At 42.2% G+C, this 27,830-nt stretch overlaps 1 protein-coding gene across 10 annotated transcripts in view; it reads left to right on the top strand.

Annotated features, from left to right (window-relative positions):
- Positions 1 to 27,129, top strand: part of EYA4 (EYA transcriptional coactivator and phosphatase 4) — a 274,048-nt gene extending 246,919 nt beyond the window's left edge. For 8 of the 10 annotated variants that reach the window (XM_083176667.1, XM_083176666.1, XM_083176664.1 and 5 more), the window contains 6 exons: positions 3,344 to 3,402; positions 7,274 to 7,434; positions 10,210 to 10,324; positions 22,067 to 22,188; positions 23,685 to 23,785; positions 26,204 to 27,129. In XM_083176667.1, the coding sequence (XP_083032793.1) occupies positions 3,344 to 3,402; positions 7,274 to 7,434; positions 10,210 to 10,324; positions 22,067 to 22,188; positions 23,685 to 23,785; positions 26,204 to 26,284 (639 nt within the window). In that variant the 3' untranslated portion in view covers positions 26,285 to 27,129. Of the gene's footprint in view, positions 1 to 3,343; positions 3,403 to 7,273; positions 7,435 to 10,209; positions 10,325 to 22,066; positions 22,189 to 23,551; positions 23,653 to 23,684; positions 23,786 to 26,203 lie in introns of all 10 variants that reach the window. The other 2 variants (XM_083176665.1, XM_083176673.1) reach the window with 1 other exon arrangement.
- The last annotated feature ends 701 nt before the right edge of the window (positions 27,130 to 27,830 follow it).

Here is a 27,830-nt window from a genome sequence, read left to right as displayed (position 1 = left end):
TGAGGGGGGGTTTAACTATAGCACCGCAGCCCCCAGCGCCCCAAAATGCACAGCGCCCCCCCCCCCCGTGGTGGCGGGGGCTGCGGTGCTATAGTTACGCCGCTGTCTCCATAATTAGTTGAGTAATAAGCGTTTTTTCATTATAACCATCCACATCATGCCAGGAGAAGGTCCCCAATCTGTCCTAAGATTAACAACACATTATTATCATTATCAAAGTGCAGAAAAACCTGGAAATACCCATTTTATTTGGTCCTTAGGGAGTTGGAAATATAAGGAACTTATTCTGACATTTATAAATCATGGCTGAGCTGCATTAAGAGATACATCAGTTTATTCCTCTAAAAACCTTCAACCTTGAGCACTTAACACATCATTCAACTAAATTGACAACCTTGAGCACTTAACACTTCAATTCAACTAAATTGACAATAACCCAATGAGACAACTTTAGATCTTATCGTGTAAAGCTCATGTAGGTGTGAAATAATGACACGGACACGGTACAGCTTGGCTTAAAAAGGCCACAGCTTTTTATTCCAATGGTAATTACCCTAACCGAGGGAAAGGTAGACAGTGAACGCTACATTATAGCTCTAACTCACTTACTTTCGCCATGCCGTGGAGAACGACTAAAACATCCTCCCCAAATTGATGCAACTATCATCACAGGGTCTCACCTAACCCTCATGGACCAGACCAGATGTTAACTGCACAAGTAACACCCAGGTCCCCTCGCACAGAGCAGGACAAACTCGCCAATGGTTCTCGGGTAGGTGCCCCGCAATGCTCATATGCAGCGTTCCACTGCCCTGCTGCGCCTCCGCACAAATATAAAGCAGTGACAATAAGAAAAACAAAAAACGAGGTTTGGGCGGGTGGGTGGTATGTCTGTAAGAATAAATTCCCAAGAGGCCTTGTGCCTCTGGGGACACCCATATATACCCAAACTCCAAGATTCCCTCCCTAGGTCGGGATTGGCTAACCCCACTGACAGACAGCCAAACCTAATCAGTTCTGTCCCAGTGACAAGCTTGTCACTTGACCTTATAGAAAAAACCTGGGATTCTTAACTCTTCTCATGCCAATTTGGCACTCGCTTGTTCTTGTGTAAAGTACTGTAATTCCTTTTGAAGATTATGCCAAACAAACAGACAGTAACATGTATGGACAGCTTTTAACTTCAATTAGTTCATGTGCTAATGATAAGTCTATGCTTAAAGGGGTCATTTAATATCAAGAACTTGAGCTCGTGTTAGGGACCTATAATGGTTAGAAAGAATACTTGTTTTTACATTTTTGCTTTTAACGCGACCCTTTAAATGTTAGGATTACTTTATTTAAACAACTAATTTGTATTTTATTTCTGAAGAGGCAAAGATATTTATCACATAATGTATGTGCAAACTAAGCCATCCAAATGGGTGATTGATCTGCCTATAAGCCTACAATGAAATCTCCAGTGGTTGAATACATTAGGGTATATACTTTAAAAGAAACAAGGCTCTTCTTTTATCTTCTACACAGAATAGGTAAAAAGAGGACATTTTATCAGTTGGCACATGCACATACGTGTGCTAGTCACACCAATTCATTGAAACATTTATTAAAGGTTGAGTATCCGTTATCCAAATATCCGTTATCCAAATTATTCTAAAAACTGTAAGCTCCGAAATATACTTTTGTTTTTAATATTTCGCTAAAAACCTACTGGCTACATCTGTAACTGGCACTACAGAGGGAAGTAACTGGCACTAAATATGTGCAAGGACATGATTGCTTGGCATTCAAATGCAGTACCTGAGATTGTACACAAACTTTGTTTCATGTTTCAAAACTTTTTTTCGTGCAAAATAAAATATTTTTGTGTGTATTTCATGTTTGATGTGCTTATACAACATAAATGCAAGATACCTCAAGATACATCATTCAAATATAAAAATATTCCAAAATACAGAATAGTCCATTAAATTTTTCTTGTCTGGATTAGGGATACTCAACCTGTACTTGTAGATAACTACAGCCTATAAAGCCTGATGCCGGGCTACGGGTACAAAGAGGCACCAGGCCAGGTACTGTAAGAATCATGGCATAATCCGGGGTTTTGGCTATGTACGCAGCAAGAGATATATTTTAACAAATCCTGGGAAGAAGGGGGGGGGGGGAGTTTTCAGGGCGCATCAGCATCTCTCCTTACACTGGAAAGCGGCACTATCATCCCAGTGATAATATTCCCAGTGTATCCGTAGGCACTGTGAAGGAGGGCAGGAGACCTGAGCACCCCTCCAGGCCTCCCTGTCAAGCCTGGGCCTGTGTAATTCGTACCCACATGCCCCTCTTTGTGCCAGTGATGGTTAGTTAAATGTACTCCTGTGCGGAGTATTTGGTCTGTGTTTTTGTACTGCATACACAGAACGGGGTGGACAATGCAATGCATGCACATTTCAGTTGCATCTCCACTGAGCTGTAAAGGGCATTGTCTCATTGGCAAAGTTTAGAGGGTATGTCAACACAAAAGTATACAGTATTTTGACTAAAATCCTTCCATGTGACAGTGCAAAAACTAATCTCACACAAATCCTCTTTGCGGGACCATCCGTCAAACGTAGGACATTTGAGAGGTGTGCTAAAGAGGTCATGTCAGTGTGGGAGTGTGGCTGTGCCAACCAGGCAAGCCTGGGAACTCTATAATCACCTGCCCTGTTTGGCATCCATGTGTAAGGCTCGTCTCACATACTCTACTAAACAAATGTAATCTTTGGGCATACTCATATGCACGTACATTATAAAGAGGCAAATTGATACAGCACCCCTTTGTTAGATTTAATGCAGCATCGGCTCATACCTTCTACTTTTTGGAGGCATGCAAGTGTGCAAATACGCACAATAAATATAGATGGTCTTTCAGGGAAAGTAAAGTGCATGACATTTACCTGGGGGGCAGCAGCCTTTAAGCACTCTTGCATATAATATAAAAATTATATTTAAAGAAAAAATATATTGAAAGAAAAATACATCCACCAGAAATCTTACTATACTATCTGCCTGAGCCTCTGAGACGCTGGGTGACAGTATGGTTGTATCCTTTCAATCTTGTGAAAATGTAAATGTGAAAAAAGTTACATTATAGTGCCACCCTCTGGTTTAGGATTGTTTTACACATTAGCTAAAAAGCTGTACTGTACATTGCAATATGTCACCACAATTAACTAGCCAGCTTTCTGTGCTTCTGAGAGTTTTGGTAGAACTACAAATTGTACATTATTTCCAAGTGTTATACAAGTGTTATATTAGTTCTGGCAGAGAACGTACTTGTTCACGCTGTGCATTACTGTTTTCCCAGGAATGCGATCAGGTCCATGTAGATGATGTTTCCTCTGATGACAATGGTCAAGACTTAAGGTAAAAGTGGTGCCAAGTAAAACCATATTTATGATCTATTAAACATCGTACATATTCAGTGTAATAATGCATATTCTATTCCAAATTGTGATAGGTGCAAGCTACAATATAAATGATCATGCTTTATTTCTAATGCAAATTTTGCTTAATATAGAAGTCATTCTGAATTCATACATTTATCATGTTTTATCTAAAAATACAATATAATTTTAAAACAGGGTTGCCTACTATTCTATTCTCCCGGAGAGGAGACTTTCAGGAGCACTTCAGGGGGTGGGGCTAGATCGCGATGTCATCAAGCACCACACCCAGGACTGCAAATAATCCAATTTGCAGATCTCCATGCAGGGGGCGGGGGCTAAATGATGTGATTATGACATTTTAGTCCGGCCACCTCTTCAGAGACCCTCGGAAGGCAGTACTTAATCAACATGGTTGTGGAGAGGATGCTGCGAGGGGGGGGCGGGTATCCCTCCTTTCCGGGAGTTGGGAGGGAGACCCAATTCTGTTCCCTCCTTTCCAGGAGGGTAGGTAACCCTGTTTTAAAATAAAAATAATTGCTATAACAAAAAGCTGCATTTCTCTATTTAGTTGTATGGGTTTGTCAGACTTGTACATATTTGTCCTCATACTTCTATCCGTTTTCCACCACATTTTGGTAAGAAGCATGGCAGTAATTAGTGTATTATTTACATTGTAGCCAAATAACAAAGTGACTTAACCCTTTGAGTGCCAACATCTCTGAGAGATGCACAAAATACACAACATGTGTAAAAGAAGGTTATATTTCCTAATTAAGGTAAACATTACATGTTGAATAAAAATGTTTGCTTGCCAGTTTTCACACTTGGTTTTTTGGAGGGACTCAGTCCTGCGCTGCTACTCAGGCTGCCTGCTGATTATCACTAAGGTCACCCTCAGACCTTAAGGTGCGACGGAAAAGTGTAAAGTTGGTGTGACAATTGAGGAGCACATTAGATACAACCGTTAACACCCGTATCAAGACAAAAGGCTTCCATCAATGTGGAACATGTATCATGTGCAAAATAGTAAAAACAGATAGATCAAAAACCACGGAATTCAACATAAACGGGAATACTTATTAAATCAGAGACTTTATTACCTGCCATACCACCAACATTGTGTACTTAAGAGAATGCAACTGCGGCCTCCATTATGTAGGAAGAACAATGAGAGACTTGAAAAGGAGGATGTCCGAACACGTGAGGAATATCAAGAAGGGCGTAGAAACTTACTCATTATCTGACTTCAAAAATAAATATATCCAAATCAAATCAAAACATTCCTTGGAATCGAATCCGTAAAAGCATACTGGAGATATCGAGATACTGAACAAAGACTGGCTAAAAAAGAAATGAACTGGATTTTCCAGTCAAAAACATTCGTACCAACAGGACTCAATAAAGACTTCGAACTTAAGTGGTTCATGTAACGAAAATATTTATTCCACTGCCGAATGTCCCCCCTTTTGAATACTTTTATCATTCTTATTTTTATATTTATTCATATTTATATTTAATATTTTTTCATATTTATATTCATCATCTTTATTATTTTAATTTTTTATTTTAATTTATTTTCATTTATACTTATCTTTTATTTTTATTTATTTTTTATGTTTATATCACCCATTATAAACAAACACCATTTCCTCCTTGTTTTTGTTATATACGGAAACAATACAAGAAATACCTTGAACCTACTTCTGACAACATTCAGAGAAAATGCATTATCAAGTCTTATCTATTGGCAGAACTTCTGCCAACCAGTAGAATACACACTGCCATCCAGGCACCCGGGCTCGGAAGTGATCATCAAGACCCGGCACCCTGAAGTTGCGGCACACTCGCCGCAGCAAAGCTGCTGAACTAAATACAAATAGTGGGGGAGAGAGCCAGGGCATGCCCCCTTATATGACAGACATTTTTCAGCCACATTATGTGTTTTTCTATGATTCAAAGATCCCAAAGCCGGAACCGTCGGACCGGAAGTGATGATGACGCACTTCCGGTCACGAGTGACCCGCGGCGCCTATTCCTACTATAACTACCAGCCCAAGGTGGATGCCAGTCACTGCGTCCAGGAAAAAGAGCACCCAGATGCTCAAAATGTGTCGGCAGTGACTGGTATCCACAACCTGAACTAGGACCCAGCACAGTGCTAAGGTATTTGGAGCCTCAAGCAGGGTGCACTATCCAGACTGCATCCTGCCATATCCCATCCTTGCTGGCTCCAAATACCCTTAGGGGTAAGAAGATCACACATTTACATGTTATTGTACATGTTTTTATACTGTATGCTTCATATATGTTTTTATAAACACATTTTTATATGCTTATTTACCAATAAACCCTGTCATACTTTTAACTTCTCGATTGTCACACCAACTTAACAATTTTCACACTTAGTTTGACAACATCCTTTGGCACTCAAAGGGTAAAGGTATTCAAGGCACTAGGCTATAACTTCCAAAATTCTTAAAAACAATTTAAAGTTAAAATGGATAATGTGGCTTGATTAATAAGAGACCATATTTGATAATAAATATTAAAATGTGCCTAAAATAGACAAGAAAAACAAATAAATGCGTGCAGGGTATTGCAAAATTAGCCAGTTACAGTAGTCAGTATTGTAAATATTGACCTAATATTGTAGATAAAATGTACATATAAATCCAAATTATTATCTGGTAATTGGGACAATAATGTCTAATGGGATATACTGTATAACACAGTTAATGAACACTAATAAAGATAATAATATGGTGCAACTAAAAGTAAACCGTTCAGGTATGATTTCCATTCACTGAATAAATGTTGTCCAACTGATGGTAATATTTAAATAGGGGATTCCCCAAAAGGCACAGTAAAGAACACAATGCATTTTAGTGTGCAAACACCGCACACCTTCCTCAGGAGCATTTCTGCTATGAATAGCAGCTGACTGCGTTGGCGTAGTCCTCTTGTTTGCTACACAGGACTTAGTATTGGTATTTTTGTAGCAAAGGGATTGGAATACAGGGACTAATTCAGGTTGGTTTGCATAAGCATTATGCCCAATGGACCTTCGATCACAGAACAGCGAACTCCTGTGCCTAAGTGACAGGCAGAGGCATTCATGGGGAATGATAGTTATTTAAGTCGCCCCTGTTTTCTGGGAGTGCTGCAGCCAAAGACAGCTGCATGTAACACCAGCACCATTGTCCACTTTACCTGGGCATGTAATTATGTTGCATTAGTAATATGGCGAAGATACATATTTCCTGAAAATGTCTAAGGTGAAGCAAATGTCAGAGGAGGCACATAGTCTGTGATGTGCAAAGCTGGGCTATTTTGGGAATACTTGCCTATTTTTGAAAACTAGTTTCAGGCAGATTATAGTTGGTAGTAAAATTTTGCAAAGCGTCCCATTGAGGGGGCATTTCATGCTCCACCCAAAGAGCGTGTCTAGTTCCATATATGGAGAGATTGTGAAAAAAGATTGTGAACGTGGCACCTAGAAGTGTGGGTCCGCACTGCTACATCTGAGAGGAACCTTTAAAATGACTTTTTATACAAATGTAGATGAGCTCCAAAGCAGTTAGTAAGAGCTACTATACTTGCTAAAGTATTGGGAAATGGTGCCGATGATTCAATGTAAATGTATCTATCTCTCATTCCTTTTTTTCCCCAAAAATGTACCAGTGTAATGTGGGCTAGGAGAAATGACGGAGAGACTATTTCAGGGAGACTCCTGCAGAATGCAGGATGGTAGTCAACTATGATTTGGGGCGACCTCAGTGTAGGTGTATGTGGACTTATTGGTATGTTTTTTGGCATCACTTAATGTTGAGTAAACTTTTCCTTCAAAGTTCTTACAGTTTTGCCACAGATGGCTTTCGGGCAGCAGCAAGCAGCACAACTCTCTGTTTACCAACTGGAGTCAGAGGGGGCGTAGACTGGATGAGGAAGCTGGCTTTCCGATATAGACGAGTAAAAGAGCTGTACAATACTTACAAGAACAATGTAGGAGGTATTCTCTATATTCAGTTTTTTTTGGAGATACAAAAAGAGGGTGTTAAGTTTAACGCTATGTCTTTTAAAGATACATCCGACAATATGCACATCAGTAAAATCTACAAAATGCCCATGGTATAAAAGAAAAATGAAATCACATATTCTTAGACAGAAAGCACATATTCCCACACCACATATATAATATGTATGTACGATCGTGGCTGCCGTGTATCTTTTTTGCCGGCGGTATAACGATGGGAAGCATTGGACGCCAGCTAGAGATGTATGAGAGGAAGACTGGGCTGCCGAGGGGGGGGGGGGATGGGGTACTAATTACCTGGGTCCGGGCTTGCTGAAGGGGCCTGATGGGGTCCCTGGTCTGACCCCCCTCCGTCCCTCCCCCTTCCCTCCCGGGGCGGCGGCGGCAGCAGCAGCAGCACAAACCTACATCATGTGCTGTGCTAAAAGCAGGCACAGCATGAGCGTCTCACAGCGTGAGAGGTCATGCTGAGCCTGCTGTCAGCACAGCACATGCTGTAGGTATGCTGGGGGGGGGGGGGCAATAACACTCCCCCCTCGACTTTAGAGTGGCCACGCCTCCCATAATTAGGCCATGCCCCAAAATTTTACTGGGGCCTGGCATAACTCTCGGCAGCCCTGTGTATAAATATATATGTATATATATAGATAGATAGATAGATAAATAAATATATATCTTGTAATCTGCTGCTAGATATCTCAGTACTATAGCATGCTGTGATTTTACATATGCATAATGAGGCAGTGGTATCTGGTAAACTTGAAGTTAATAAGTTAGTTGGTGCTATATATTAAGTTATTTGTGCAGGACCAAATATTATGGAGCATTAGAGAGAGAAAACAGAAAACCTAATGAGTGCCTTCGTTTTGCATGTACCCTCCACATCATTTGATGGTCGGCCTATGGGTGTTTCCCCATAGGCTGCAAATGGATGTTTATTTAAAACATCCATTCGCAGATGTGCGGCTGAATTCAGCCTTCAAGGGGGGGGCAGAGGCATTTGCGAGTGGAGGGCGGCAGAAAAATTACAAGCCGCACTGTGTGCCAACCAGAATAACCCCCTTATACTGGCTGTACACTTTAGGAATTTTGCCATATATCACTGTATTCTGAGGCATTAGGCCAGTGAAATTGAGGAAATCGCATGTGTTTTAGAATACGATCATGCCGAACGGTCCAAAGAAATCTTATGCAACTTCTCCATCCAAGAAGTTGCAATAAGTGTCATGGCCAGCTTAAGACAGGTGTTTATCTTTGAACCATTATCGGTACTTGTGTATTTTGGCGGCGCCCCCGATGTCCGTCGTACGACGAACAGATCGCATCGCATCGCATGCCATGCACCCGATGGCATGCGATGCGATGCGACGCGATTTTGACCCCCTATACGACCAAAAATCGTATAAGCACCCTAAAGGGTGCTTTTGAGCACCCAAATGGGTGCTTACAATGTTAAATGCACCCCCACGCCACCCCCCACTATAAACGTGAACCCGAAGCGTGGCGAGCGCAGCGAGCCCGCGAGGGGCGGCGGTACGCGTCCTACGACCTTTTCATACCCCCACTATCCACGTCGGCGTGGAGTTGAGAATAGAATAGTGTGGCGAGCGCAGCGAGCCACCGAGCCCGAAGCGTGGCGAGCGCAGCGAGCCCCGCGAGGGGACGCGGATACCTTCACAGTTATACGCGTCCCCTCGCGGGCTTCACAGGTGTCCGTGGCGACGCGGACACCTGTGAAGCCCGCGAGGGGACGCGTTTACCTGTGAAGGTATCCGCGTCCCCTCGCGGGGCTCGCTGCGCTCGCCACGCTTCGGGCTCGGTGGCTCGCTGCGCTCGCCACACTATTCTATTCTCAACTCCACGCCGACGTGGATAGTGGGGGTATGAAAAGGTCGTAGGACGCGTACCGCCGCCCCTCGCGGGCTCGCTGCGCTCGCCACGCTTCGGGTTCACGTTTATAGTGGGGGGTGGCGTGGGGGTGCATTTAACATTGTAAGCACCCATTTGGGTGCTTAACATAGTATAAGCACCCATTAGGGTGCTTATACAATGTTTAATCGCATCGCATCGCATCGTATGGCATCGTATGCCATGTACAATGGCATACAATTTCAAAATTGTATGCCATCGTGCTCTATCGTACGATATCGCGTCGCATCGCATACCATCGTATGTGTTATGGTATGCGATGCGATGGGCGCCGCCAAAATACACAAGTACCCCATTATCTACCTTCTAATATTGAAGCAATTTATTATTGAATCACTGGCAAGGTGGTACTGGTCTTTTAGTGTCGCAGCTCGCAGGGCTATTAGGCAGCTTTAGGCAGCTTCCTAGGGGCTCCAGGATTTGGGGGGCACCCCTGAGTCTGTCTATCACAGAATTTAAAGATGACTCAGAGAGGCATCCTTGCTGAAATTATTCTGGAAAGCCATCATTGGTGTGTGGTGGTGGGGGGAGTAAGCTGAAGTTTTGCCTAGGGTGCCAAAAAACTTTGCATCGACCCTGCAGCCAAGCCACCTCTAACAGCTCAGCCTAATGTTGAAAATATGTGGCAATTTGTGAAATAAAGGTGGAGGATCTACAACAATATGTCACCAATGAGAGCATCTAAACATTGCTTATACTTCCACAGTCAGAGCAGAATTTTCCCCATCGAAAGTCCCAGATTTTAAATAGTTTATTTTTCAGTTTTGCAATTTCCATGTGAGCAGCCTTTAATCTATGGTTTCCTGTCTGTTTGTGCTGAAGGACTTTTTGGCCCAGCGAAGAGAGAAGCCTGGCTTCAATTGCGAGCAGATCTTGAAGTCCTGACAGACTCCTGGCTCTCAAATGCACTTAAATCACTATCACTCATTAGCACGAGGTAAGTTGAAATGTATGCTTATATTTCATCAGTAAATGCACAGCTACAATGTCACTTAAAACTTGTTTTTGTAATTTATTTTTTGTCAAACTAATTTAAAGCAGAAAGTGTGGAAGGGTGTACAATAGTAGCCAGTGTTTGTATTTTACAACTGCACATAGTCTTGGCAACTAAATGTGGCCCTGTAGGTGTCCTAGGGTTACCTATAACAGCTATTTCCCACAGTTTTTTGCTTACAAAATGCAGAGTTGGGGATCATTCACTAAAAACATTTAGTAAATGTGATTGGTCTTGTAAGCTCAGATAACCATTAGCTCTGCACATAGGGCCTTATTCAGATCTGAGGTCAGTACACATTTGTTCGGAAAATGGGCAAAACTATATGCACTGCAGGTGGGGCAAATGTAACCTGTATAGTGTGAGTTAGATTTGTGCAAGTTATTTTGTTTCTGTGCAAGGTAAATACTGACTGCATTATTTTTACACTGCAATTTAGATTTCAGTTTCAGCACACCCCACCCAAATGTAACTCTCTTTGCACAGGTTACCTCCACCTGCTGTCCACATGGTTTTGCCCATTTTCCGATCAAATTTGTACTGAGCTCAGATCTGAATAAGGGCCATAGGGAGAGGTGACAGTGGTCTAAACTGCAGTCAGTGACATTGAACATCCCCCCTCCTAAGTCCTAACTTCCAGCCAGTAACAGAGAGAGCTGGCATCTTCTATCCCCATCGGCACCTGGAGCTCAGGCATCACTTGCTTTTCCCTCACCCTTCCCCGTCCACGTGTGCATGATGCAATTGATGATTGATGTTTTCTGCATGACAGTGATACTGTACAGCAAATAGGTGTTTGTGTTCTGATGACTGTTTTCTACCATGACCTCATTAAATTGTTGTTTTCTCTCTTGGGTTTTGCACTGGAATCAGACATCAAAGAGCATGATTTCAATGCTGCAGGATATTTGAGGCCTGTAGTTTTTTAATGACAATTGCATGAAATGACTCTGATGTCCAGTACACTTGCAATCTATATTTTGCTGGGGGTTGGGCTTTTAAATGAGTCATTTAATGTTTGGTGGTCCTTTAAAAAAAAGTTCACATTAAGGGCCTGATTCAGACTTGATTGCTGCTGTGCAAGTTTGAAAAGAACTGAAATCAGATAGCTGTCACCCAGACAGAGTGAAAAGCCTCCATGTGCAAGTCTGCGATTGATGATTTGCAAATCCATTCGCAACTCACTTACCGAATTATTCTCTTGGTCTATGCAAGTGTGCATAACGCTGACTCTTCCACAATTCTGCGATAGAATCAGGATGATCGAGGCCAGAGCTAACGTCACACCCTCCCTGAAAACACCTGGGCATGCCTGTGTTTCCACAGACACTCCTAGAAAATGGAGCTTACCACCCCCAATTCCTATTAGTCAATTTGAAGGGAATTGTAAAAAAAAGTAATCTCTGATTTTTGTCACTGTTTGATCCATGCGCATGCGCAGTCATTCGAGAATGGATCGGATTGCAAATTCGCACAACAGCAATCGATTCTGGATAACCCCGAAGTTTTACTGTCATAGTTATTGATTGTAAGTAAACATTACCTATTCCGGGGGCGTGACTTGGTGTAGCATGGAGTAGCAGCAGCACGCTGCAGCTCCCTCCATGAGATCCTGAGAAACCAGCCGTTTTTTCCCCTGGTGGAACCCAAAAAGGGAATAGCAAAAATAGCCTAGATGCAGGGATAACAGAAGCCGTGAATCCCCTCTACTCACCCTGTGTATGGAGATAACGACCGTGCCGTGTGTACTGTGGCGGACGGTGGATTGTGGACAGAGCGGCAGATGACGGGGACAGAATAGTGGAGCACACCCTGGACTTCCGGAGTGAGCGAAGGCGCAAAAAGAAAGGAAGCAGCGGTGAGCGGCTGACGCAGCAGCAGATACCGCACGAGACTACTCAGTCTGCCGGCGGAATACTACACCGGGCAGAAACGTGGTTCCACAGGCACCAGCACAAAAGAACGGAGCACTGGCAGTAAGGCACCCTTCAGTCTGCCGGCGGAACACTACACCGGGCAGAAACGTGGTTCTACAGGCACCAGCACAAAAGAACGGAGCACTGGCAGTAAGGCACCCTCTAAGGGACGCAGGAGACACGCAGCAGTGAAGTGTACTGAGCGGTAGCCGTGAGTAAAAACTATCTGTAAGATTATAGCCATGCTGGAGTCTAGTGTAACCAATGAGAATTGTGGTGCTGTGTAAAGTATACTCCTTGCCACCTTGAACTGCGGGAGCGGAGACTATATATATATAACAGACTGTAATACTGGACATATATGCGGACATGGCTGGGCTGAGTATTTAAACGGCTTGCAGATACAGTAAAAATGGAGTGGTGAACTGTGCTCTAGGTTCCCTCTTTATAAACTGCCTGCAGATACTGTCACCATATAAAATACAGAGTGCTGCCAGAACTACCTAAACCACACTATCCGCATACCCCCTCATAAGATCCATGCTGGGCTCCTTATTGGCTTGAGCTATAAGACCTTCCACTGCTTTATTTGACTGTCTGCTCTGGGAAATTAATCAAGCGGCTAATAAATTCAGCACCCGCAGATTGGGTGCCTGAGAACACAGGGAAATGGTAAAAGGGGCTGCAGCAGCAGCTGCTGCTGCCGCAAAACTTGAAAAATTCTCACGCAACTCCCAGCCCACTAGGTCTACAGCACAAAGCGTTCCTAGTTCTCCGTCGCAGCATGCTGAACTGGAGAGCTCTATTAGTGAGCCTGCCCAATCCACGCAACAAATCCTATTAGCAATATCTAGCTCTGAACAAAAAGTAATGGACAAAATTGGACAAGTGCAAATAGATGTCTCCCTGCTAAGACAAGACCTACAAAAAATGAGGGAGAGGGTAACTGAGACAGAAACCCGTATATCACAGCTAGAAGACACCACTATCCCTCTAAAAAACAAAGTTATGGATCTGTCTACGCAAGTGGCATCCATTCAAACTAAGCTCTCGGACATGGAGGGAAGACTGAGACGGAATAACATCCGTATAGTAGGCCTTCCAGAACGGGCCGAAGGATCAGATACAGGGAAATTTGTCGAGGGGTGGCTGATACAGACATTTACTAAGGAAGTGTTTTCTCAACAATTCTCGGTAGAACGGGCACATAGAATACCAGGAGGAACACCTAAGCCTGGCGCCCCCTCAAGAACACTAATAGCACGTCTGCTACATTATAAAGACAGAGACACTGTGTTGCGCTTGGCCCGTACAAAAGGCGAGATACTGTACGACAACCATATAATATCTCTCTACCCTGATTTTGCCATTGAGGTGCGAAAAAATCGAGCTACCTTCACCCAGGTTAAACGCAAACTGAGGGATAAAAACATACAATACTCAATGATATTTCCAGCAAAATTAAGGATTGTGTATGAGAATTCAACGCTCTTTTTCTCCAGTGCCATAGAAGCTGAAAAATGGGTGGAGACTAGACTTTCTTCATAAAAATAATCTAAGAATATGGGATGAAGAAATCACAAAATGCTGTTCCCTTTCCTTTCCTTTCCCCCTTTTTTTTTTTTTTTTTTTTTCTCTCTCTCTTCTACAACCTCACGAGACACAGCGAAGAGAAGTAAATAATTTGGAGTCAACAGGATTTGGGACTAAGGGACGCCATAATTGAAAGTGCGCATTCCTGCACGTATATGACTACTACAGGATGATATAGGCTGAAGTTAAACAGCATAGTTCAAACACTCTACCTGGTTAAGGGCAAAAAAAAATGGCGACTTAATGGGATAATGGCCTATGTAGGCTAATTGAAATGTGTTCAGTTTTTTTTTTTTTGCATAACAAAGCACCTTTTTCTGCTTGTTTTTCTATTTTTTTTTTTGTACAATAAGCACTTTTTTATCACAAAGGACTTAATAAGAGCTATGACCTGAAAAGGCCAAGCGAAATGTGTCATATCTCACTAACCTCTATAGTTAATGATGGGGGTGATATTGATATCGATATTTCTCACTTCGACACTAATATTTACATATTTGAGTGAGTATGGGAGTTAAAAGGGGATCACGTGGCCCGAGCAGGCCAATCGATGTGTGCTTTATTTCTTCTCTGTCTCTCTTACTATCCTATCTATATCATGTTTTGAGTGTAAAAATTTATATGTCATTTGTGGAACACATATGAAAATCTTAAGTCAAACTAATTAGGATGTCTGACAGTTAGGTTACGGCACTGATGTTTTGTTTTGCCGAATATCCAAAAGAGAGTAGTAAGATTCATTAAGGCTCAGTATTATGAATCCAACCAAAAAGAGTGCCTGAGGAGGCCGATCGTTGTGTGCTTTATTTCTTCTCCGTCTTTCTTACTATCCTGTCTATATCATGTTTTGAGTGTAAAAATTATATGCCAATTGAGGAACAAATGCGAAAATCTCAAGATTAAATTGATAAAAGGGCTGGGAGATTCATTATAATGGATCTAACCAGATAAGAGTGCCTGAGAAGGCCGATCGTTGTGTGCTTTGTTTCTTCTCCGTCTTTCTTACTGTCCTATCTATATCACGTTTTGAGTGTAAAGATTATATGCCAATTGTGGAATATATGCGAAAATTTTAGGGTTAAACTAACAAGGATATTCGATCAATAAAGAATAAAATTGATGCTTGGCTAGCCAAACATCTAAAAGAGAGCTGGGGGATTCATGATAATGGATCCAACCAGATAAACCAGATAGAGGGCCTGAGAAGGCCGATCGCAGTGTGCTTTGTTTCTTCTCTGTCTGTCTTACTATCCTTTCTATTCCAATTTTGAGTGCGATATATATGTACGCTAATGGCATAAAGACAAGCTTAGAACTAAAGATTATAGGCCCAAAAAGGGAAGGAAGAAGGGGGGCAAAAAGGAGAAAAAGGGTATTCGATAAGCATTTTTTTTTTTTTTTTTTTCTTCTCCTCCACCAGGGAGAGGAGAGAAATTTATCCAGAAAAACGGAGGGAGTACTAGTATGCTAATGACAGAGGTGGGAGTTTGCTCTCATAGCCCTTGCAAGGGATAGTAAGTGTAGCTATCATGGGTAGGGAGCTAGGTATTCCTCCGGGTCGAGGTTATACAGGGAGGGTTAGGGTGGGTAATGGGGGGTATATGTTTGTAAAAATAACGAAAGAAAGTGTAAACCAAGTCACATGGTGCATATTCAAGGCTGCCAAGAACTATGTAACTACTTGCTCCCTTTATTGATATAAGAGTCCATGAGTTCCTCTCAAAAAGTGCAGGGGGGGGTCACATTGATGTTGAGCTCAATGAAGGTTTCATGTATAGCGGTATGTCACAGAAAATCCTCTATTGGATAACAAATGCAGTAAGTAAATATTTTTGCGACCCGATATATGGCTAGGCGTTCGCAGGGAATAAGCTTTATGAGCTGGAATGTTAGGGGCCTCAATAACAAAATCAAAAGGTCACTAGTTATGTCCCAAATACGTAAATACGCTGTAGATATTATTTGCCTATCTGAAACACACTTGAAAGGAGATAAGGTTAATGCGCTAAAAAAGCCATGGATAGGGTCAATATATCACTCAAATTTTACCCAAAATGCTAGAGGGGTGGCATTGTTGATAAAGAAGTCAGTAAATCTTCGGGTGGAGAAGACTAGGATTGACCCCAGGGGCAGATACGTCTTCCTTAAAGCCATTCTAAACTATAAGCCTATATATATTTTGGCAGTATATATACCACCGCCATACAATAATGAGGTTATGTGTGATCTATTAGAATTCACATCGGATTACCCTGAAATACCAGCGATATGCATGGGCGACTTCAACAACGTAATGTGTAAAACAAATGATAGGTGAAAAGAGACTGGCACAAGAATGCCTATAGTGAATGAGATCCTCCCCACTGCTTTTGCAAAATTAGTGGGAGAAATGGGACTGGTAGATATATGGCGGATAAGGAACCCAGGGTAATGCAGTTCTCATGCTACTCCTCTACACATAATACCTTCTCAAGACTAGATATGGCTCTGATATCGCCCATATTGACTCCAGCGGTCACTGAGATCAAATATTTGCCGCAGGGTATTTCAGATCACTCCCCCGTGATATTAAAAATTAATTTAGATTTGGACCACGGGGAGGTGGCCTGGAAGCTGAATCCCTTTTGGATAGAACTAATGGGAACAGACAATGAACTTGTACCCGAATGGGAAAGATACATGGAGGACAATAGATCATACTATGACATTAACATCAAGCATGATGCTCTAAAAGCAGTCATGCGTGGAACTTTTATTAAAAAGATTTCGGAAATTAAAAGAAAAGGTAAAGAAGAGGAAGAATATCTAGAGAGCAAATATCAGCAGCAAGAAGTAGTATATTTAAACACCCCCACAATAAGTGCTAGAACTCAATTACTAGACGCCAAACGTGAATGGTTGGAGTATTTATATAACAAATCAAACAGGCAGCTTCAATTTTCCAAACACAGGCAATATTACCAGACAGACATAGGGGGCAGTCAGCTGGCATTTTTGGCCAAAAAGGAAAGTAGTAACAATATAATACCTAGTATTAAGAATAATCAGGGCAAAATATGTTATACGGCAACCGAGATAGTGGAAGTGTTTCAGAAATACTATACCGTACTGTATGACTCTGGAAGTAGGATGGATACCAAAGCGCTAGATGAATATTTAAGTCAGGTAACTATGCCCCCTCTGTCAGAAATAGATGCCGAGATGCTTGAGGCTACATTTACAACAGAGGAGGTGAGGCTGGCCATATCTTCTCTCTCGACTTCCAAATCCCCAGGCAGAGATGGTATTCCATCAGAAGCTTACAAAAAATTTGGTGATTTTTTTGTTCCATATCTTACTGAACTTTTTAATGCGCTCCCAACACGAGGCTCAATACCAACTACTATGACAGAGGCGTTAATTATCTTGATATTGAAAAAAGACAAGGATCCCCTACTTCCGGAGTCATACAGGCCCATCTCCTTGTTAAATGTAGATGTAAAAATCCTGGCTAGTATGATAGCCACAAGGCTAAATCGAGTGATAGAGACAATAGTACACCCTGATCAATCAGGGTTTATGCCAGGGAAAACCACGACCCATAACCTGCGACGCCTGTATTACCATCTCCAGAGGGAGCAGAGCCGGAAGTCGGAGGCCTTGGTCGTGTCTTTGGACGCGGCCAAGGCCTTCGACACAGTAGAGTGGAACTTCATGTGGGCGGTCCTTCGGAAACTGCAATTTGGACCCCATTTTATTAAATGGATCCAGATGCTGTATGCAACACCGATGGCGAGGGTCTCAGTAAACGGGCATGTCTCAGACCTGTTTAATTTGAAGAGGGGCACACGTCAAGGATGCCCTCTTTCCCCGGCTCTGTTCTCACTGGCAGTCGAACCGCTGGCGTGTCTGGTACGATCAGATCCGGAGGTGAGAGGTATACAAATAGGTGAGATAATAGATACCATAGCCCTATACGCAGATGACATGCTGCTGTTCTTGCAAGACGCAGAGAGATCATTGAGACAAATCCTTAGAGTAGTGAATAGATTCGGTGAGTTCTCAGGGCTGCGTATAAACTGGGACAAGTCCAGTATTATGCCTGTGTCAGGACGCATTCCTGAAAACCACCAAGATACGCACCCATTAAGGTGGACTTCACAAATCAAATATCTAGGTATATGGATAACCCCCTGCCCACAACGCTATGTGGAACTCAATGTTCACCCAGTGACAGCGGAGTTTAAGGAGCGTATGCATATTTGGAAAAAACTCCCGATAACCCTTATTGGGCGCCTAAACATATTTAAAATGGTGATCCAGCCAAAATATTTATATGTCTGGCAAAATGCACCCATATACATCCCCAAAACAGTGTTCTCAGGGGTAGAGAAGTTAATAACATCCTTCCTATGGAAAGAAAAAGCCCCACGCATAGCAATAAAAACACTATACAACTCTAAAGATCAAGGGGGTTTGGCTTTGCCAAATTTGAGAAATTATTATATGGCATCGCAGGCAGCACACTTGACTGGCTGGGTCAACAATCTAATAGATCCTCTGTTGCGGGCCTACCTTAGGGAACAATTGGGGCAATGGGATTCTCCAATTCTGTTTTTACTGTCGGGTATGTCCACGCATAAATTATCTCCCATTCTCCGACAAGCAATACTGATATGGAGACATTTTCAGTCAACCTGGGCCCTTATTCTAAATCGGACGGTACGGCCCGCGTGCGGCCGTACCGCCGATGTTTTTAGTCTGCACATGCGCAGAGGTCAATCTGCGCATGTGCAGCCCCCTTCGCCGCAGACGTATTTCGTCCGCCGCAAAGGGGGCGTATAGGGGCGTGAGGGGCTTCATACCCTCATTTCCCTATGTGTACGCCCCGCGTTTCATGGGCGTTCCCATGCAAACGTGGGGCGTATGCATGGTAATGAGGGTGTGACGCAACTCATGGGGGCGGAAAGCTGACGTCGCCGGATGTCAGCTCTCAGCCCCCATACAAGCTATCACACGGACGATTGTCCGTGTGGTCTCAGCTTGCGGGAGCTGCTGGGGCGTGCGGACCTGCCTTCGATGGTCGACGACCATCGAATGCAGGGGGCAGCTCCCACCATGGTGGAGGCGTACGCCTCCACCATTTTTATGCGGATCGCCAGCCGTCCGTGTACGGACGGCCGTGGCGATCCGTCTCGTGGGCGGGGATTGGTTTGTGCGGCCGGAGCACCGTGTGCGGCTCCGGCCGCACCAACCAGAATAAGGGCCCATGAATTGGAATGGGCTGGAGATTGAGTCCCCATTGTGGTTTAATAAAAAATATCCAGAATTGGAGAAACTGTCATTGGATAATATATGGTCTCAAAAAGGGATAGTGGGACTGGGGCAGCTGTATGACGATGGCTGGCTCAAGTCCTTTCAACAGTTGCAAATTGAATATGGCATACAGAAAGAACACTTCTTTAGATATTTGCAACTACGGCACGCAATCCAAAGCCAATTTGGCGGGCTCACCATTGAAATTATTGCGTCACCAATGAAAATAATCCTCCAGAGGCTGGGCAATTCGGGTCGGGTATCTAGACTATATAAAATCATTAATAACACACAGTACCAACCCTCACTGGAAAGATTGAAACTAAAGTGGGAAGAAGATCTGGGCCCATTGACAGTAGAGGAGTGGGAAGATATACTGGGAACTATTAAACATGCGACTGCCTCTGCTAGATATCAGCAAATCCACTTTTATATAATGCATAGAATATACCGCACTCCAGTGGGAATGCACAGGGCTGGACTGAGAATGGATGATAGATGCCCGAGATGTGCTACACCAGAAGCCGGGTTCCAACATATGGTGTGGGACTGTCCAAAGGTGTATCACTTCTGGGAGCAGGTATGGGAAGATCTTAGATTGACAGTACCTACAATCGCCCAATTGAACCCGAGAGCCTGCCTGTTGGGGCTGGAAATAGGGGGAGATAACTCACCAATGCTATATCCGTATGTTATTAGCTTATTTACATTGGCGAAAGTAATAATAGCTAGGGTGTGGTTTTCAACCAAACACCCAGTGCTTGCAAAATGGAGAGCTCTGGTCAATGAGGTGATGAAACACGAAAAATATATGTTATACTCTAGAAATTCACGCAAGAAATTCCACGATAAATGGGACAGGTGGCGGAAATCGCAATTAACAACTATGCTAGATGAATAATTAATAGCCAAAAATAGAACATAGGCAATATAATCAGTGAACAACATCAATGGGATAAATAGGGGAGCAAGAAATTTAGAGCACGGCGACCAAAAAATAATGGCATAATAATGTGACTTGGTAATGACAACATGCTGAAACTTGGTATGTTATCTATGTATGTTTATATGTATTGTATGTCTATGTATATGTAATGATGTGGGATTTTTTGTAAATTTTTTTATATGGAAAAAAGAAAAAAGATGAAATAAAGATTATTGAATTTAAAAAAACATTACCTATTCCACCAATGTCCACATTTTCCACCCCTAACCTCTCTGGCGTGGTTTTTGAAATTCAATTTGCTCCCTAGGCAGGCGGTTGTGTCCATATGACATCATACAGTCATCGCCACTGTGACCGTTCCATGATTTTACTACAGTTGCTTGTAAGAATGTAATCTAAAGTTGACATCACCTTAAAATCAATGTGCAGTACATGTATAAACACTTCTGTTTATTGGGATAACTGCATTCAGTCACTCTGATCTTATCATCTATATATATGGCTAGTGTCAGCGAGTCTCCGAAACACTGCCATCTGCTGGCAGAGAGGGAAACTACATCTCTTTCTCACACATGCATAAACACAGAAGGTAGCAGACTAGCTTCACGAGGGCTTAATAGTTTAACATATTTCAATTGAACAGAGCCTGATTATAGGTTCCAGGTGTCATAGGCTAATACACATGTAGCTTCTGTTTTAATGCTGCTAAACACACTTGTATGGGCCATACTGCCTATTTGCATGTAAGGAAGGTTATACAACTGGCATGTGTGATCTAATGCTTGTGAAAGAGACTTTGGCTTAAGGCTGCCCAGCTGGCACTGTAGCACAATGTACATGGAGTAATGGTTCCATCAGTAACTTACATTGGCACAGCCATCTGGCAGTCACCTTGAGAACTTTTTTATCCCTCACAGCTAACAAACATGGAATCATTTTATCATTTTGTTTCAGCTTCCACCTGAAAGGTGCCCCTCAGTCTTGGCATCCTAGGCTGCAGCCTAACCAGCCTATTGGTTATTCAGGAACTGCCTTTGAGAAATTAAAAATTATATCAGTTTAGTTAGATTGATTTTTGGGCAGATGTAAAGAAGGTACTTGTTTCCTAGCACGGCACCAGTGATAAAAATTGTGTCCATCGGGACCCCCCGAAATCGTGTCGATCGCATCGCATGCAACCAAATCGCATGCGATGCGATCGACGCGATCTACGCGATTTTTACATTGGAATCAATGTAAAATGGTCCCTAAAACCCGATTTTACATTGGCCCCAATGTTAAATGTCCCCCAGACCCCAATTTTTATTGTTTCCCAACCCTGATGGGTCAAATGCCCCCCATTGTTAACGCCACCCCATGATCAATGCCAACCCGAAGCGTGGCGAGCGGCGGCGGTACGCGTCCTCCGACCTTTTCATACCCCCACTATCCACGTCGGCATGGAGTTGATTTTATATAGTGTGCCCGAGGTATTACAGGTATTATGCATCCCCTCAAGGGGCTCGCTGCGCTCTCCACGCTTCGGGTTGCCGTTCATTGTGGGGTGGCGTTAACAATGGGAATGGGGGGGGGGGCATTTCTCATGTTAAATATCCAGAAGGGTGGGTATACAATGAAAAATCGGGTCCATTGGCCCATTTAACATTGTTCCCTATGTAAAATCGCGTCCATCACATCGGTCGCATCTCATGCCTTAACTTAAGGCATGCGATAGACGCGATTTTTTAATTGTCGGGGAAAAGGCTAAAAATAGCCCTGAAATCGCGTCGGTTGCGTCCATCGCATACCTTAACTTAAGGTATGCGATCACCTACTACAGGCGCCGTGCTAGGAAACAAGTACCGTAAAGAATGTTTAAGCAACATGGTTATGAGTGCAAAAAAAGTTTTGGGAATTATTTGTGTTTACTATATAATTTCTGTTTTTGTTCAACAGGAGTAATAGCGTAAATGTCTTGGTAACAACAACACAACTTATTCCAGCACTTTCAAAGGTCTTGTTATATAGTCTAGGAGGAGTCTTTCCAATTGAAAATATCTATAGTGCAACTAAAATAGGTAAGTTATTATTTTAATAAGAGATAAAGCCAAGCTACAGACAAAGCAGAGCCATGTAGCCATACATGAAACCCAGGATCTCATTATGAAAGACCATCGCTCTTTGGGCCTAATTCAGCACGGATCGCTAATTAGAGAAAGAGTTGCCGGCCAGAAAGAAAGAATAGCCACCCATTGCAACATTCATATACTGTAAATTTTATTCTGAGTAAGCCCAGAATCTGCTAAAGAACCAGACTGGACATCAGAGACCCCAAAAAATTGTCTGGGCACACCTGCATGTTCATAAACACAGCCAGAAAATGCCATGTTTCCACCCCTAAACTCTACTTTCCTGTCAATTATACTGTGCATGCAGATATTTATTCTCAATATGAGTAGGTGCATGCGCAATGTGAATGCTGCGCATGTGCAGTCATTCGATAAATAAATGGATTATAAATGCTCTATTTAGCGATCCATGCTGAATTAGGCCCATCATACAATGTTTAGTAAAGGAGAGGATTATTCTCATTTCTGTGTTACTCAGACAGAACAGAACCATTTCCCTACACACATTTTCTGTACCTACTAATATTATTAAAATGTCATATTATCAGCTATTGACAATAAAGTCAAATTAAAATACAGAAAAAATACAGAATTTTTTTTTTGCAATGATATTTATTTTCTGCTTTGTCTGAAAAGGATGTATTGGCTAAATATGGGTCTAATTCGGATTTGTACTCTAACCTGAGGGAAAGTGTACAAGTCCGATGGTGGGGACACTGAGCATGTGCAGGACCCATTCTGTGCACGTATAGAATGGCTCCAGCATCCATGCATGCAGTGCCACCTAAGCCCCAGCCTGATTGACATGCTCAGGGCACCTGGGGGTGGGGAAGGGGAAGCAACTGGGTCTGTTACACAAAATGGAGGTATATTTTGTGGCAGTATTGAGGTCAGGGTCAGGACCAATAATGTGTGCGTATAAAGAGGGATGGGGGGTGCCGCTTGGGGCTGGAGTCTAGAAGCGGTATGTGTAGAGTATATTGGTGATACAGCTTTTATCCGCATGAGAAATCTCTGCTCCCAAATGAGGTGGACAAACATTGGTATATTGGTATATTTTACATTTTGCTAATGTCTAGGTAGTTGTAGAGGCCATGTGTCTTCACAAGTTATTTGTAATATAGAGCAAAGTATGCAACATCTCTAGGTCTATTTCTATACCAAAAGCTTGCATCTCACTTGTAAAAATGTTTCTTTATTCTGTTATTGCAAATGTCTTATTGCATCTGGTCACTGTCTGTGTGCCTCCAATCTCTGCCTTCATGTCCATAGACCAGCTAGCCCAGGAAGTAAGCCTTGCATTGTTTTTCAGGCAAAGAAAGCTGTTTTCAGCGTATAGTTTCCAGATTTGGCTCTCATGTAACTTATGTTGTGGTGGGGGATGCCCAAGATGAGGAGCATTCTGCTAATCAGGTAACTGAATCCTGCTCTTGTTTATCTTACAGGGAAAGAAAGTTGCTTTGAACGCATAATACAAAGGTTTGGCAGAAAAGTAGTATATGTTGTAATTGGGGATGGTGTAGAAGAAGAACAGGCAGCAAAAAAGGTAAAATGTCTTATTGTGTTCCATCACTCCCGTGTGTGTGTGCGTGTGCGTGTGTATTTATAATATTGGCAGTGTGTCATACTGTAGTCTTGTGGTGACTAATTTTCACACCATTAACGGACCATAAGATGACATTAAATTGTTGGCATGTGCAGACAACATTGCTTCTATTACACAGTTAGATTTATATATATGGAGGATAGACCTTTGTCTATGGATCTAAGGATAATGTATTTCAGTTTCAGCTATGCCAAGCTTTGGGTATAGCTGTATTATTACAGGGCAATGACAATACAGAACAATACCTGAATAAATAAAGAAATGGGCAAAAGCCACAGAAATAACTTATAAGACAAACAGGTCTACTGTATTTACTGAAGCAGGGCATGCAAATTGATGCGGAACACTAATGTTGGGTCCATGTGACAAAATCTACAAATTGACACACAAAAAAATGAAAAACTCATACTGACAGTTTTGTCATGTGTCGATATTGTCACATTGACCCTTTGAGTAGATTTTTTTTGTCTACAGTATGTTGACATTGTCTATGTCAACCATCTGGTTTCGACCTATTGAATGTCGAACATTTATACAATAACTATTGCCGGAAGGGGTCAGATAGATCACTTTTCATGCTCTAGCTCTCTTTTCTCCTATTTATAGGCTTGTTAAATTGTTTCCAGTGTTATTACTGGAAGGGGTGGGGCATAGTGACGTTATTCCATAGTGCACGTTATGTAAGTTTCCCTCCATCCCCGACGCAGGGCTTAGAGAGCCCCCCCCCCCATCCTTATCAAACAAGGGGATAATATGGATTGTGTGAGAGTACAACATTTTTATGTTATAGAAAATGCTGCACTCAGAGCTTTTTTACCACGAAATACGCTTCTGGTACTCAAAATTTGACATATTCCCTGTCCATGTTTACCAGAACAATGTTTAGAGGCACATGGCTCTTTATTCTGCTAGTATTCAAGAATGTATCCATACTCACCTAAACTATGCTATGGACCAGTTTACAAGCTCTTATTTTATTCATATTTTAAATAACTTTAACATTATTTTTTGCATTTCAAGAAATAGTTCAAATTAAAATTTATTACCAATAAAAGATACTCATGGTGTTGGCCTAATTGCTCATCTGCAGGGACTTTGCAAGATCTGAGTGCTGCGTCTCATTTTGCAATGTTTATATTAAGGCATGAGTCATCCTGCGTCCAATGATGCAGACCCCGGTCCTGTCACACCTACAAAGTGGAGGTGACACGGCCCCATTTTGTAGTACAGAGCCGAATGCTGCTTCTTCTCCAAGGCGGCATCTGCTTTTCTAGAAATTGTCAGGGCCATTCATTATAAAGGTAATGCAGGAGATTTAAAAAATATATCAGTCTGGCCTGCTGTCCCCATTTACTTGTATGGGACTAAAATGATCAAGCTCTAAAACTTCAAACTGCAGGGACTCAACTTCAGGGACTTTTGCCATCTTATGGTGTTTGTTGCCAGACCCCTGCTCCTTTTATCCAATCAGATCCCTCCACCCCGATTCAGCTCCTCCAGCCAGGTGTCAGGTTCTTTGTGCTCATGCGTGAACCCACATTCGTGAATGCACACTGTGTGACTCAGCAGTGCTAATTTTCTCAGCTACAGCTATGTAGTGTTGACATAGATAGCGGGGATGGCTGATATCTGAAGCACAGCCATGTGGAATTTCTCCGGCGGGTTAGTATCCACCATTGCAACTTGCATTGGATTACTGGGAGCCCCGATAATGAATAGACCCCTAAATGCTTCCCTTCAGTCAGAGCCAAACTAAACAAAAGATTCAAAGATCCTTTTACTGTGCTCACTTGCACCAACATTAACCTTGGTTCAAGAGTTTCTTCTCATAGCAGCTATATCTTTGTGCATATATATATATATATATATATATATATATATATACTACCCTGCATAGGCCACAGATCCCTCACCTACACACACCCTCTCTGCACCTGCCCCATAAACACACCATTATACCCATTCAGCATCACAAGTGGAAGGGCAAGATAAATGTTTACATTGGAGTCTCCTGTAGATGTGTGGTCTATGGAGTACACACAGTCTACAGTCAGTAATGGCCCCTATTGATGTGATCAAACATTGTAAAACATAAAATAGCAGTTATATAGCGTGTATAACAAATATATGTGTTTACCAAGATTATATTGTAATCCATTAACTCAAGTCAGACACTTATGGTCCAAATATGGCCGCATTCAGTTTGCAGGAAATTATCAGTGTGTACTGTAGTTCTGACAACCAATAGGGCAGAGCGGACACTCACTTTGTATACTGTATGTGTATTTGCTAAATTGCAGGTATTTTTTGCTAGGCTGTCACTAATGCTTGTGTTGCACCTCTTTATTCCCACTGCAGAATAACATGCCTTTTTGGAGAATATCAAGTCACTCGGATCTTTTGGCTCTACATCAAGCACTGGAACTAGAATATTTGTAGCTATTTGCAACTTGGACGGCCTTTTTTAATATGTACATAAATATATATATTTTAAGTACACACTGAATTTTTATGTGTGATTTAATGCCTCAGGCTTTTTACTCACATGGACTGTCTTAAAAAAATAAAGTATCTAGAAACTCAACAGCAATGGCAAATAATTCAGACTGCTAAAAGAGGGGCAGAGAAGTCACCGAGTGCTACGCAGAGACGCTAAGTCTAGGACAGATACAAGCATCGGTAGATGGAAGACCACTGAGAAGAGCAGATGTCCAGTACTCTAATGAAGATCGGCATGTGCTTTCCGACCGAAGAGGTGGTGGTCAACATTCCTCATCATGGGATCTCATTCTCAGCACTGAGGTGTGACGCAGACATAAACCTACCTAACCCGGAAAATCTGAATTTAGTATGCACTCCAACTATATGATGACAATCATGTCTAGACCTGTAATTTTGTGTAAATTATTGACAAAAACAAATAATAATTTACTGTGATTTTATTAGCAGCTGATTTTGAAAGTGGATGTAACGTTTTTTTTTTTCCTTCCTTTTTTTGCTGGGGGCGGGATGGTTGGGAAGCGGGTGGTAAGATCTAAAAAGATTATCATACTGTCTCTTTTATAGGTTTGGCAATCAGAATATGCATAATGATGTGTTGTGCCTTAAAGACAAGACAGTGTTTGTGTGTTATAATGTAATTTTGGTTAAAAAAAAAGTAGTTCTATGAAATCTTCAATTGGGATGATTTCCTTATTCTTGACCAAATTGATCTATAAAACAGGAAAAAGCTGCAGTCAGCAGCTAATATTTGTTGCAGGAATAAATAAAAAACAAACAATCGATGCGTTGTGTTTTTGTTGAGTTTTATATTTGATTTTTGCCTGGACTGTGAATTAGAAATAAGAACCCATCTTTTGTAGGTGTATTGCCATAGCACTTGGCACATGAATATATGAGATGATTGTGTACATTTATAAAGCCATGAAGAGAGATATAAGGGAATATTTTCTAAGTTTTAGAGAGAGATAAAGTACTGTCATTTTCAAACATGGACTGTAACATGACAGTTAGGAGCTGATTGATACTTTATCGCTCTTCACTTTATCTTCTAGACATACAGTAGGCAGAGAACTTATCAGGTCATGTTCTGTAAATTTTCTTAATTATTTTTGCCGGTACTGCTTTCCTAGCACCGCGCCCACGATCTAGATTGTATGTGTGGGGCTGATATCTCAAGCATCTCGTGCATCTTATGTGTTTGTGCGGCATAAGATGCATGAGATGATGCAATCGACGCAATCGACGAGATTTTTACATTGGAATCAATGTAAAAAGGCCCCAAAACCTCAATTTAGTTGCTAACCCACCTCATGGGTGAAATGGCCCCACCATTGTTAACGCCACCCCACTATTGACGCCAACCCGAAGCGTGGCGAGTGCAGCAAGCCCGCGAGGGGCGGCGGTACACGTCCTCCGACCTTTTCATACCCCCACTATCCACGTCGGCGTAGAGTTGATTTTATATATTGTGGCGAGCGCAGCA

This window comes from Crinia signifera, chromosome 3 (genome assembly GCF_055691185.1).
Source record: "Crinia signifera chromosome 3, ASM5569118v1, whole genome shotgun sequence".
Classification (NCBI taxonomy): domain Eukaryota; kingdom Metazoa; phylum Chordata; class Amphibia; order Anura; family Myobatrachidae; genus Crinia; species Crinia signifera.
The sequence above is the reverse complement of the archived record's forward strand: the minus strand, read 5'-3'. Positions and strand labels throughout refer to the sequence as shown.